Source organism: Oreochromis niloticus, unplaced genomic scaffold (assembly GCF_001858045.2).
Source record: "Oreochromis niloticus isolate F11D_XX unplaced genomic scaffold, O_niloticus_UMD_NMBU tig00000736_pilon, whole genome shotgun sequence".
NCBI classification, from domain to species: domain Eukaryota; kingdom Metazoa; phylum Chordata; class Actinopteri; order Cichliformes; family Cichlidae; genus Oreochromis; species Oreochromis niloticus.
In genome coordinates, this window is record NW_020327230.1 from 14,717 (window position 1) to 28,928 (window position 14,212).

Sequence of the window (14,212 nt, forward strand, 5' to 3'; positions counted from 1 at the left end):
AAACAGGAAACATGGAGAGACATAGACACATTCCACACGAGCTTGATAACATGAAACACGAAGACAAATCAAAAAGTAAAATGTCAGGGAGCCAACCCGGAAGTTGGCAGCACAAGAGTCCATAATAGCTCATTTCAGGAGGTCAACCCGGAGGTTAATTTATATACTGTTGTCCCTTAAGCCTATTCTATACTATAAATCCTGACTTGTTAATTAAGTACAGGTCATACATGTTTCAGTGAACATTATTCACAGGAGGATCTGAGTTCTTTATACCAAACTCTATAGAAACTGTTAACACTGTACAGCTCTGTGGCCCAACAATATGAGGACAATGTAACACACACTACAATCATTGGTCCTACCATATAAGGATGTATACTGAAACACACTCATGTCCTTCACAACTTAAAACAATATGAGGACATGACGACTGAACACATGTAGAGTTTATGTTCCTGACTTCTAACTTTTCCTGCTGTTGTCAATAAAAGCTCTAAACCCAACACTGATATAAAGGGATCTATTTCCCCAGAAATCCAATCATGTGAACCGATCAGGGGGAGGTTAAATGGACAAAAACGTGATGCTTTAAAGGGAAGTTTGGACTAACAAATGGTATAGCCAATTTCTTTCTCCTAATGCTAATGTTGATTTTGTCAGGAGTTGCTTTGTGGATGTTGAGAAGAGGGGACCCAAACGCTGGACTTGTGGTGAGGATTAGGGGTGTTTATTGGAGTGGCAGGATGAACGGATGAACAGAACAGGGAAGAAGGCAGGCTGACTGACTGAACTGAATGACTGACTGATCTGAACTGAAAGGCAAACACCCGGACAGCAGTGACAACATCAATGACACGACCATGAACTGGTGAAACTGAGGAACTTAAATACACAGGCTGAATAATGACGACAATTGGAAACAGGTGAGTACACAGCTGAACATAATGAAACAGGAAATGGAACATGTGGAAAATAAACAGTAAACATAAACCGAAAATGCTGGGTCAATGACCCAGGAACCCTGACGGATTTGGGGAAACTTTCACTAAAACTCATTGTTTTAATACAATCAAAGGGTATTTCATTTATGCACTAGGCCCAACTGACAGATATACTTGATTCCCAATACAAAAAATAATGTGTAACCTGTTGGAAGAATGAAGTGGATCTGTGGATCTAGGACAACACTCTTGCAGCTGCTCTATTCCCATGTTCTGGACCTGGAAACAGGGTTTGATCTTTGATTTCATTCTATAATAATGGACTGGTTTTTCTACGAAGGTTTGAACTTTGACAGTGTTTAAACAAGAGAGAAAAGTGTGAAAATGTTCATGCCTGTCTGAGAAAAGTGTATAAAGTGTGTAGTGAGGGGTTTTACAGCCTTAAAACACCAAAAAATAAAGCTGGCTACTTCGCGGATTTCACCTTTTGCGGGGTATTTTTAGATCGTAACTCACAAAAAACCCCACTGGCTCACTTTAACCCCTTTTTCCTCTTTTATCTCTCTATATGTGACATTGCTGGTGATTAGTCCGTGAATAGGACTTCATGCATGTTATTATTTAGGCTCAAATCGGTTTCATGTTTGAAGGCTCACATTGAAGTAAAATAATAATTCACCTCAAATGCGTTAAAGCAAAGGTAATGAGCCCGTTCTGAAAATTGAAGGAGTAGAAAGTAGAGATGTTTCTTTAAAAATGTAGGGAGCAAAAGTGGAAAGTTGTCAGAAAATATTTCCTTGAGTAAAGTACAGATACTTGAAAATTCTATGTAAGTATGGTAATGAAGTACTTCGTTTCCCACTTCTTCTTGTATGTCACAACTATCAGTTTAACCCAGGTTTGTAAGTTGAGACCACCTTGTTGTGTAACAATTACTTTCCCGTGTTCTCCTTTATGTCCAGGAAACCTGTGGAGCAGCGTTGAAGACAGCTCAGAGACTTTCTGTAAATAGTTTGGGAGAAGCTGTGGAGGGAGTGTTTGGATTTGGATCATTGGGAGCTGCTGTTAACACTACTGTGGATGTCGCATGTTAGAACTGCTATTTGTACAACTTTGTTCACTTGTAAATACATTCACTGTCTCCGCTAAAGGAAGTCCTGTTTTTTTTCTGCCCAGAGTCAAACCTTGACACAATTACTGCCAGGACAGAAAGATTTGCAGACAAAAAGGTGAAACCTTAAATAGTTTGATGGCTTTGTTTTTTCACTTTGTTTTTTGAATTTTTCACTGTTCTTGACAGAAAACATCAAGTCAGAATAATTTTGATGTTGATGGAGAGGATCAGATTCTTTTGGGTGGATGGTGATTGATTTGTTAGGCCAATGATTTAGTATCAGTGTCTGAGCTACTGCTACTGGAGGATTTCCAGAAAGCTGTGCCTGAGTTTATTACTTTTTAGGATTCTGTATCATTTTCCACATCTAAAAACTGTAATCTGATTGTATCTATGTTCACCCTCCAACTGGTTGTGGCAGACAGCTAACCCTCCCTCAGAATTCTGCTGCAGATATAAGATCTGTTGTAGTGGCTAACCACAGAGAAAAGAATCACAACTCACAATAATTTATATTGTGAGCTGCAGTAGATTTTCTTAGTGTTTTTTCTTGTGGTTGTGCTTTTTGTGGATTTGCACAGCTGGATTCCACAAGTTGCAAGATAATATTTCACAAGTTATCTTGGCTGATTTCTATTTGTGACAGTATGCTGTTTATATACTAACCTTATACTGTTTTTAAAATTCAGTGAATTAATCTAAGTGTCATCATCTTAAATGCAAATTAATCTCTGTTGCCATCAATGTAACCTAACTCTGAACATGAGCACCACAGTCACTGTGAACCAGCCCACCAGTGCTTTATTATAAATTCACCACAGTATGAAAAAATTAATCTGTTTATGCTGCACAAAACTGCTCAGTATTTTCATGTACCATTAGAAAAAAACGAAACCATTATATTTTTATTATATATATATTAAACCGTAGATCTGAGGTCAAAGGTCATATTCAGGTACTATCACGTTTCCACCAATTGATTTTTTGTCATGAAATAAAAGTGTGTGTGTGTGTGTATGTGTGTGTGTGTGTGTGTGTGTACTCAGTGAACTGTATCACTTGAGGGAGGTTTTTGTACGACTGTTTTTCACTGTGTGAACACCCACTGACTGTTAGGATAGTGGAGACTCAGACAGTAATAAACTGCTGCATCTTCAGCGTGGACTCCACTGATGGTCAGAGTGAAGTCAGAGTTTGATCCACTGCCTGTAAAACGAGCTGGAATCCCTGAATATCGAGTGCTAGCATAGTAAATTAGCAGTTTAGGAACTCCTCCATCTTTCTGTTGGTACCAGGCTAAATGGTGATTGTTGTTATAAACATGAACATTCTGACTGGTCCTACACTTGATGCTCACAGATCCTCCCACAGCAGAGCTCACTGCTCCAGGCTGAGTCACTGTGATCTGTCCTCTGGACTCTGAGGATACAGAGACAAAAACATAAAGCAGCTTCATGGTTTTGTGGGCTTCATTTCAGAGGGACAGATGTTGATAGAGGAGAGGAGTTTGATTCTCTGGACTTTACCTGTGAAGCAGCAGCAGAGGAGAGTCCAGATGAGGACGCAGATCAAAGTCATGTTTTTGATGAGGAGGATTTCTGTGGCTTCTGTTGTGATGAAGGACAGCTGTCAGTCATCCAGTGTTCAACTCTCAGGACTATAAACTCTCCCAGAGCACTGGAGCATGGTGCTGCTGATGCAAAGTGGCTCTCTATGGAAATGATCAGACTGATGCCAGCAGGACTACATAATTAGTCTTTGCAATGTGAATTCACAGGTTTCATTTTAATTAGCCAACGTGTTTTGAGATGTAATTGGGTTGGTAGTTTTTTATTATTCTATTTATTACTTTATCCAGGATCTTGAAGCCTTCTCCTGATGCACAATCTGGTAATTTGGCTCAAAAGCAGAATTAAACATTTATTCAGCTACTGCTATAAAAGTGATCAATGACACCACTGAGGCAATGAACCTTTTAGTGTCACTTTTTTCCTAGACTGACTCCAACGCAGACTTGGACCAGTCTCATGATGCTGTTTAATAATAGATCAATCAATTTAACATACCACTGAATAAAGGTCTCAAAGTCAGTTTTCTAAAATCTGGAATGTATTTTAGAAGATTGCCACAAGGATACGTCTTCGTTTTTTAAAGCCATTTCATGGACAGTTTCCATGTACCGAGAAAAAGTAAACAAATGATTGATTGATTTTAAGTAAAATAATTGCATGTAGTGTTAATTAATTACTATCCATATGACGTCCAAAGAGATCATCACCACAGGAAATAACAAAATAAACATAAGAGCAATAGCAAAAACTTTAGAACTATCCAAATCAACCATCTGGTTCATTCCTAAAAGGAATGAATGCACTGGACAGCACAATACTAAAAAGGTCTGAAAAACCACAGAAGAAAACTAAAACTGATAATGACAGAATGCTAAGTTAAGAAAAAAAAACCATTCCCTTGGAAAACTTGGATGCCGTTCGCCTTGCTCGCTCAGCACTCAGTGACACTGACACTGCTTTGCACCTAACAGCTTGCAGGCCAGGGTCCTCAGTTCCCCCTTGGGACCTGGACCTTGTCCTTGGTGCCCTCCATTTGAGCCCCTGGAAAGTGCTGAGTTGAAGTGGCTATCGCTTAAGACTGCCTTCTTTCTGGCCCTAACTTCCACCAGATTAATTAGTGAGCTCGAGGGAAGGCAAGGCAAGGCAATTTTATTTGTATAGCACACTTTCAGCACAAGGCAATTCAAGGTGCTTTACATGATTAAAAGAAAACACAAAACATAGAACATAAAACACTATAAAAGTAAAATACAAGAAAACAGTGGCGCTGTCAGTCCATAGTGACTGTTGTAGGTGGCTGCCGGATGGGAAGGGGGTGGTCCTCCGGCCCAACCCTGCCTTCTTGAAGAAAGCCCTCTTGGACTTCCACCTCTCATTCAGTTGAGCTGCACTCAGCTCTCACTGAAGGTTTGGACTGAGAGGCTGCTGGCTCTGTGCCCCGTCCGAGCTGTGGCACCGTATGTTGCACGTACCCACTCGATTCGGACAACGGACCAGCTGTTAGTTTCATTCCATCCCGGGATTCTGGGAAGCCCCCAGTCCAAGTCATCAGCTGTGTCACACAACTACAGCCAGGACAGAAAGATTTGAAGACAAAGGAGGAAACAGAGAAGACCTTAAATAGCTCCATGATTTTGTTTCATTCTTTCTGTTTGTTGTATTACATTTAAATGTTTGATAATAAATATTAGCTTCTGTGTAATACCAAAGCAGATTTTTTAAACCCTATTGCTCCTTTGCTTCAAATGAGTTCTTGTGAAACACAAACAGACACAATCAGTATCTTTAAATGAAGCTGAGGTGTTTCATTAGCTATGTGATCACAGTCATGTATTTATGGAATGACAATGGGGCAGATCAAGTATAAATGTTCACTATTTGCTGATGATGTATTTTTTTAATCTACAAAATTACTAACTGAATTCCAGCTTTATTAAAATGAATAAAATCTCATGATGTTATAATCATGGACAAACTACCAGATGACTAACAGCCACATCACCCCTCTCTCCTGGGCCTCCCCCACCGAACAAACAGATTAGGGATGTTTAGAAATCTTTTGTTTCAATATTTTGGCATAGCTCACTGCCTAAGTCAGTAAATGGGTGTACTGCATTTACACTTCCTTTTGGTTTTGGCTTATTCTTGGGTGGAGTTGGAGTCGGGAGACAAATTCTTGTTACACCGAGGATGTAACACACTTTTGCATAATTTAGTGAGCCGCAAAAAACAACACTTACTTTTGAGAAGGTACAATTATTCAGCACTTACTGCACCTTACTGAGTGCTGGCATTTGAGTCTTTCTCACTACTCAGTGTACAGAAATCTGTACATTACAGAGAGTGCAAGCATGCATATTTTTTGATTGCCTTTCTTACAATCCAACTTATATAAAGTCGGGATAAGGTTTTAAGAAAATTTAGGAAAGTGGAATTTGTTTTCGTCAGCCAGAAAGTTTACTGATCTTTGAGAAAATTATGTAACTTTAATAACTATTGTTAAGGTTCATTTTTGAGGACGAGAGAGATGGTGAAGATCGGAATAACACACTGACCCAGTCAGTTGGAGTCAACGAATTTTAATGAACACACGCAGCGTGGGAGATGGACACTGTATAGAAACAGCATCAAAATCTCATCTCCAAAACGTCAGAACACAGTATTTATGCATCGGGGTATAACGCCCCCTCTTGCATCAGATAAACACAATACATGCATACGTCAAATCAAAACCACAATGACTTTTAACATAGTTTAAAAAGAACATCGTCTCGTCTCCATCCAGGTGTCTTCCTGTTGTCCCCGGACGCTCGCTTATCTGTCTGGAACATCAGGCACATGTTCTGCACAAACTGTCACATATGCACGCACAATTTTGCAGTTGCAAGCAAAACATGATTAAACTTTTACCTATATAACTGAGTCTATCTACGATGTGTGTATATGGGTGTATGTGTGTGTCAGCTTCTGCTGCCCTTTGTTTCACCCTTCACTTCATCAGCTAAACCTTGTAACCTTTCCACCAGACAGAAGGCCAGCACGTACACAACTGAAACTATATGTGTAATATATCGAATACATGTTTTAATCAAGAACCTCTACTAAAAGCTTAATCAAAAGATATAGATACATAAAAGATACTAAAGAATAACCTGATTGTTCATAACCTACTCAAAATACTTGCATTCAGACTCTGCTTTCGGTTTCACTTCCTGCCCTGCACACTCTGCAAACCTGCAGTTTCCTGTGAAGACTTTTAGGCCCAGATTATATTCAGAGGTGAGCCTTTCAAATAATGCAATGTAATCTGCCTATAAACATTTTAAGATTATAGATTCAACTTAACAGTTTAAAGTGGTTCTTACTGGACCTGTAATAAAGACTAATATGATACCAATATGTTTGAACATCTGAATGCAATATCCATAGTGTTATTAATAGAATGGTAATGATGATTATAAAAATAGCAGCAAATAATAGCAGCAAAATATCCTCCTACTCCTCACAGTATATGTTATAACTAGGGACCGAAAGCACTTAAAATCTCAGAGAAGGGGTGTAGGTGAGGTAGAAAGTCATTAAGATTACATGTTACATATCACACATTGTCTCACTTTGTCTTAGATAAGTGTGTGTGTGTGTGTGTGTGTGTGTGTGTGTGTGTGTGTGTGTGCTCAGTGAACTGTATCAATCTCTGCAGTATCTTCCAGCTGCAGCAGTCAGTTCAGGTTTTTGTACGACTGTTTTTCACTGTGTGAACTCATACTGACTGTTGATGTAGTGAAAACTCTGACAGTAATAAACTGCTGCATCTTCAGCCTGGACTCCACTGATGGTCAGAGTGAAGTCAGAGTTTGATCCACTGCCTGTAAAACGAGCTGGAATCCCTGAATCTCGAATGCTAGCAAAGTAAATGAGACGTTTGGGGGGGTCTCCATCTGCCTGTTGGTACCAGGCTAAACGCTTAGAGTCATAAACATCCTGACTGGTCCTACACTTGATGCTCACAGATCCTCCCACAGCAGAGCTCACTGCTCCAGGCTGAGTCACTGTGATCTGTCCTCTGGACTCTGAGGATACAGAGACAAAAACATAAAGCAGCTTCATGGTTTTGTGGGCTTCATTTCAGAGGGACAGATGTTGATAGAGGAGAGGAGTTTGATTCTCTGGACTTTACCTGTGAAGCAGCAGCAGAGGAGAGTCCAGATGAGGACGCAGATCAAAGTCATGTTTTTGATGAGGAGGATTTCTGTGGCTTCTGTTGTGATGAAGGACAGCTGTCAGTCATCCAGTGTTCAACTCTCAGGACTATAAACTCTCCCAGAGCACTGGAGCATGGTGCTGCTGATGCAAAGTGCCTCTCTATGGAAATGATCTGACTGACTTCAACAGGATTACGTAAGCAATCATCACAGTGTGAATTCACAGGTGTCATTTTAATCGGCCAGCATGTTTTGAGTAACATGTAAAATGGTATAATTTAATTTTTTTGGTGTGGGATGCACTTTCCAGGCCCCAAGTATTTGATTGCTGTTGCTTTTATCTTTTATTCATTCAGGATCTCTAAGTCTTCTTCTGATCTACAAACTGGTGCCGTGGATTAAAAACATTAAACATTCATTCAGCTACTGCTATAAAAGTGATGATGAATAATATCTTCAAGGCGATGAAACTTTTGTTGTGACGTTTTTCCTGGACTGGTTCCAACATGGACTTGGATCAGTTTTATGATGCTGTTTAGTGATGGATCAATCAAATTAACATGATCAAGATCTCAGAGTCAGTTTTCTAAAGTATTTTGAGTTCAGGAGATGAATTTGCATGTATTAAGATGAGGTCCTAGAAATCATCAATCAGCTGTAAAACTAAATCAAACATAGGGAAAAAAAACTTTATTACTGTCAAGTTACACTCAAGAACTGGAAGTCTGGATTAGACTTTGCCAGTAAAACATTTAAAAGAGCAGGAACAGTTCCAAGATGAAGTTTTTTCAGCATGATTGGAAGAGAAAATTACAAAGGAGAAAAACTGATCTGAAGCAAATCACATCATCTGTTAAAGATGTTGGAGCCAAAGTTATGGCACTGATGGTTTTGGCTGCCAGTGTAGCTGGGCCACTAGTGTCTATTGATAATGTTACTGCTGATAGAGGTAGCAGGGTGAAATGTGAAGTGTACACAGCTATACTCAGGGAGACCCAAAAACAAGCAGAAATTGAAGATGGCTTCAGTAAAGGCCTAGCAGAGCATTTTGGTGCATTTGGGGATCTCCATTGGTTCAAGACTTTAGGCAGTCATTGTCTACGACGGATTTATATCCAAGTATTAAAAATTATTATTATATTTAGAATTATCCTTGTTTATCCAATTAATTGTGTGCCTTTGTAAATGGCACACAATCTCTAAATATGGCTGTGATTCCTAACCAGCTGATACAAAATTGAACTCCAAAAACTTCTCATGCCCTTAAAGGATAAGGAGTTGTTGTGGAAACTTTAACAATAACGTCTGTGAAGGTTCTCAGTCTGAAGAGGCTTCTCGGATGAGAGATGAAACGTCTTCAAGCAACTTAAAGAAGTTAAAATGCTTTTCTTTCCAAGCCCCTTAGACTTTAACAATAACCTGCAATACACCCAGTGAGCATTTTGAAGTGATTTAATTAACAAATTGCAATGTGGAGAAAACGATCACCAAACAGTTTTCTGAGGAAGGACACTGAATTATTGTTAAACCTTCCCAAACACTCTCGAAACAAATAACATTCCATAGCATATCATATATCTCTGTGCCTTCAGTATAGAGATATATGCTGGCAGGCTATAAGAGAATTAGCTAACACTGCTGAGAGGACCAGTTGCTGGCTATGGTTAAAAAGGGCTGACATCACTTGGGCAGCTAAGGCAGTCAGCTAACCGCGAGATACACGCCCAGGATTGATCGACCCCTGGAGGGCCTGCCTCAACAGGGGGCATCAAAGGGGTAAAACATAGCATTAGAAGTTTTGCTGGTTGACTGATACAGCTGTCTCAGGGCCTCCTGGGGACTGTGCAGGTAACCTCATGGTAGTGAAACCAAAAGGAGGAATGAAAGAAAGGAAAGGAAAATGTTCTGCTCTTCTTCCCTCTGCTTTTCTTCCCTTTTCTGGGAGGCAGTGGGGAGGTAGAGCGTACAGCCCGAGCCGGCGGGGAGGTGTGGGAAGCCACATTGGGCGCCCCCCTTCCGGCTCTCCTCTCTGCTCTCTCCTATCTTGCCCATCTTGTCTTACTTCTCTCTGTTACATTTTCTATCCCTTTGAAGAAGTGAGGCTCCATAAATATTTCTCAGTCGCAGGGAATAGATAGAAGAAAATAAACTGAAGAAAACTAAACAGAAGATAGAAGAAATAACAATTTAACACAAACCAGTGACTCCGGGGCCTGATCAACCCTGGCAGGGCCTCCTTGGATGAGGCTGTCTAGTGATAATAGCCGAAACACCCAATGAATCCAAGGTCCACTAATGACAATGTGTTCCAAATTTTAATATGATAATGTAGATCAGATTTCTAATCCCTAAACCTAACCAAGGAAAAAAGCTTGGGTAAAAGACCAAAAGTTGAGGCACACAACGATGTGTGCTGCTGGTAAAGTTTCTGGGCTGCCTTTCCTCAAAACAGTCATCCCTCAAGAGTCTCTCCATTTAAAGCAATGCATTATCAGGGACTGTATCATCTAGTCCTTTTGTTGAATCAGTCCAGCTCATCCTTGACCCCCTCCTCACAGAGAGAATTATGACCTTGTTTTCTGCTTAGCCGTCACCTAAGAATTTGCATCCCTGATAAGGAGGAGTCTCACTATCTGTTTAATGTCTCCCGTTACAATGTCCCCACTGTGACACTGTGTGTTATAGAGCATAAGGCCTATTTGTAGTGCACATGCACACAACTAAGTAAGAAAGTGATATTACTATCACTAATGTGATATGATTAAATATGTGATTAATACATAAGAGAATAAATCTGCCACCACTGAGTTTTGTGGGCCTTGAAGGTCTGCACTTCAGTCACATCCTAACTGTTTAAGTCAGACTCCACTGTGTTGATGTACAGAGTAAAATTGTGAAAGTGTGTCATTGTCCAAAAACTTATGGATCTAACTGTAATTCATCTCACTTTGTATGATGTTATTTGAAGAAGTCATATCAGCTGAGTCATTGCTGCTGTGCAAACAGTGAATTATGTTGTTGAGTTTGTTTGTTTCAGAGTCAGAGAGCCGTGTCTCTCTACAGTCAGAGGTTTTTGTACGGCGGCTCAATGAGTTTGTATCACTGTGGTGGACTTTTGGTGGAGGAACCAGACTGAATGTTGGAAGTAAGTTTATTCTGGTTTACTATCAAATACTGTCTTTTTATTAAATATCATTAAACAATTTCGTTTCTGATTTTTGAATGAGAGAAAAGCTCGAAAATTTAGAGGAAGTTTGATGCTGGAATTTTTTATCATCCTCTTATTTCATGAAGGGTAATTCAGATCTGCTCTGTCAAAATGTTATGTCTACATTTCAGTCAAATTAAAACTGGAAAAAAATATATATAAATATGATCTCTGATGTCTTTAGTTTGTCAAGTATTGTTTGAAATTACTTTGAGTTTTTGTGAACTTTAAAAATTGTTTTAGATATACATGAAGAGCATTTTGTGTCACTGAATATATATTCTATTTATTTGTTTCCAGTTAATATTAATATAAGTCATGTACAATACTGATGATTTTAAACTTGTTTTGTAAATGTTGCCACATCTGCTTCTTTTATTTCCAGTGTAGTTTGAACATATTTCAGGTCAAACTGTGTGATGATTCTCTCTGTGCTGATATGCATGAGAGCTTTCTTAAAGGGAAGTGAAACAATGTGTGAGTTAATGACTGGTGGAGCAGAAAAAACACCTGACAGAAACTTCTTAACGGAGAAAATCAGCTCTTACAGTAAAGGTGTCCGACTGTCTGTGGTTTGATTGACAGCTGTGTGCTCCCTGTGCTCTAAGCTGATTGGTGTCTCCTAGGTGATACCCGTCCCATCCTGACAGTGTTGCCCCCCTCCAGTGAGGAGCTACAGCAGGGGACTGCAACAATCACATGTCTGGCCAACAAGGGCTTCCCCTCAGACTGGAGTCTGTCCTGGAAGGTGGATGGCAGTGGCAGCATCAGCTGGGAGGAGAGCAGGAGCCCCGTGGTGCTGCAGAATGACGGCCTCTACAGCTGGAGCAGCACCCTGAGGCTCCCTGCAGACCGCTGGATGAAGGTGGGCTCTGTGACCTGTGAGGCCACCCAGGGCTGCCAGACTCTGGTCTCAGAGCCACTGAGGAGAGTCCAGTGTTCCCAGTCCTGACCTGCCTCAAGCTGATACTGGTTAAATGCTCTCATTCTCAACTCTGTAACTGTCTCTCCATCTTTCTTTTTTAAGAACAAATAAAGACTAAACCTGTTATTTTCTTTCTCATAATGACAACATTCATGTTTTAGGTAATAAAGATGTTTTGCAAAGTGAATTTTGGTTGAATCAGACATTTTATTTTATTCAAAATCTACAAACCTGCAGTTGATGAATATATTTTTCATTTAGAAGAATTTAGACCAACTCTGCACTCCAACATGATGTCTTTATTTTACACTGGTAAAATAAAACACAGGCTGAAAGAACCATTAAGAAACCTATCTATGCCTTTATTGCCTCTTGATTAGACTACTGTAACTCCCTCTATTTTGGCCTCCAATCTACCCTTCTCTGCAGACTGCAGCTTGTTCAAAATGCGGCGGCACGCCTCTTAACTGGAACTGGCAGGTTTGATTCTATCACCTCTGTCTTCGCTGACCTGCATTGGCTTCCCATCAAATACCGTATTGATTTTAAATTACTATTGCTTACCTTTAAAATTGTAAATAACATTGCTCCCAGTTATCTTGTTGAACTTTTCAGCTTGTACACTCCTAGTAGAGCACTGAGATCAACGGGCCAGTTGCTCTTAGTGCAACCTAGTGCACGGTTGAGGACCAGAGAGGATCGTGATTTTGCCATAGCTGCACCCAAACTCTGGAATAATCTTCCTATTGCTATTCGTGAGTCTGAATCAGTTCAGTCTTTTAAATCACGGTTGAAAACCTTTTTATTCAATTTAGCCTTCCCTAGTTAGTGTTTGTATCCTGCAAATGTTCTTTTATGTAGTTTTAATTATTTTATTTTATTTTATTACTGAATAATCTCCTAGTCGAGTTGCTTTTGTATTTTCTTTTACATATTTTTACTGCGCTGCGGCTAATTAGTACTCTCCACCTGTTGGTGTATTTATTCCCTGTTAATGTTTCCTTTCTCTAAATTATTGTATTACTGTAAAGCACTTTGGTGTACCGCTGGTTTTAAATGTGCTATACAAATAAAGTTGTATTGTACTGTAAGAAAATCTGCATTTTGGCAAAAGCTGAAAAATGAGTTATAAAATTTAAAAAAAATTAAATTTAAAAAAGAAGAAAGAGTCTTTAGTGTCTCTTATGAGCTGTTTGTTCTGAGGAGAACTCACAGACAAAAAAAACCCACCTTTAGTTCAATAACAGCTTTTTTACTCATTTTCATGTTTCAAAGATTCAAAGTGTTTATTTTCTTATGTACAAAGAAAAAGCATTTCCCTGTGCAATTAAATTCTTTCTTTGCTGCCCACACACAGATGTCCGGTTAATATATACAAATAGAAATATAAAATCTAGGAGTATAAATAAATAAATGAAGACAAAATTTAAGTGTGAAATAGATGTGTGTGCAAAAGAGCTGTGAGCTTAATATGAAAGATGACCTAATGTACAAAAATTATTATCACTGTTGAAATAGGTCAGCTGTTCAAGAGTCTGGTAGCAGTGGGGAAGAAGGAGTTGTTGAGTCGGGATCTTCTAGATTTCACACCGAGGGCAGAAGAGTGAACAGTCTATGTTGGGGGTGTGTGGAGTCTTTGAGGATGGAGGCAGCTCCTCTGGACTCTGCGATGGTAGATGCAGAGAGGGCAGTAGAGTCCTGATGATCTTCTCCACAGTTCAATTCAATTTTATTTATATAGTGTTTATGAAGTGGCTGTTTGGTCTCTCCAATGCCACATCTGGTCCAATTGTGGTTTGGTTTATGTGGCCCAGGCATATAGAAAACAGGTCTGGCCTGGATCCAGCATCAAGCTGGCACTTCTGACTGGCTGGTTTCATTGCAGGGTGTATGTCTGCTGATCCAGTGTTTCTGGTTGGGGGAACTTTCTGACTTGTGTGGTGGGAACAATATTGTCAATACAGGTGCTGATGTACCCAGTCACATATTCAGCATAGTCCTGTCTATTGACAGAAAAGTCCTCCATGGTGGCTGCAGTTTGAAACACATCCCAATCTGTTTGAGCAAAACAGTCCTGTAGGATGCGCTCAGACTCTGGGGTCCAGAGTTTCACAGGTTTGATGACAGGGTTCAATTGTTTCAGTTTCTGCCTGTAAGCCAGAACAGAGAGATGTGGTCAGACTGCTCAGTCTAACACGGTGTAGCCCTATGTCTGAGTTGTGATCCCGGCTCGTAGTTCTTTGAGTTT

At 39.8% G+C, this 14,212-nt stretch overlaps 3 gene segments (V, D, J or C); 1 reads left to right on the forward strand and 2 right to left on the reverse strand.

Moving 5' to 3' along the window:
* Positions 1 to 3,132: 3,132 nt before the first annotated feature.
* Positions 3,133 to 3,641, reverse strand: LOC109199542 (Ig kappa chain V region 120-like). The segment is given in 2 exon segments: positions 3,133 to 3,477; positions 3,585 to 3,641. Coding segments are annotated over 2 exon segments (384 nt in total).
* Positions 3,642 to 7,362: 3,721 nt separating this feature from the next.
* Positions 7,363 to 7,863, reverse strand: LOC109199539 (Ig kappa chain V region 3547-like). The segment is given in 2 exon segments: positions 7,363 to 7,699; positions 7,807 to 7,863. Coding segments are annotated over 2 exon segments (375 nt in total).
* A 2,965-nt stretch (positions 7,864 to 10,828) lies between these two features.
* LOC109199538 (Ig kappa-b4 chain C region-like) lies at positions 10,829 to 12,090 on the forward strand. The segment is given in 2 exon segments: positions 10,829 to 10,976; positions 11,666 to 12,090. Coding segments are annotated over 2 exon segments (459 nt in total).
* The last annotated feature ends 2,122 nt before the right edge of the window (positions 12,091 to 14,212 follow it).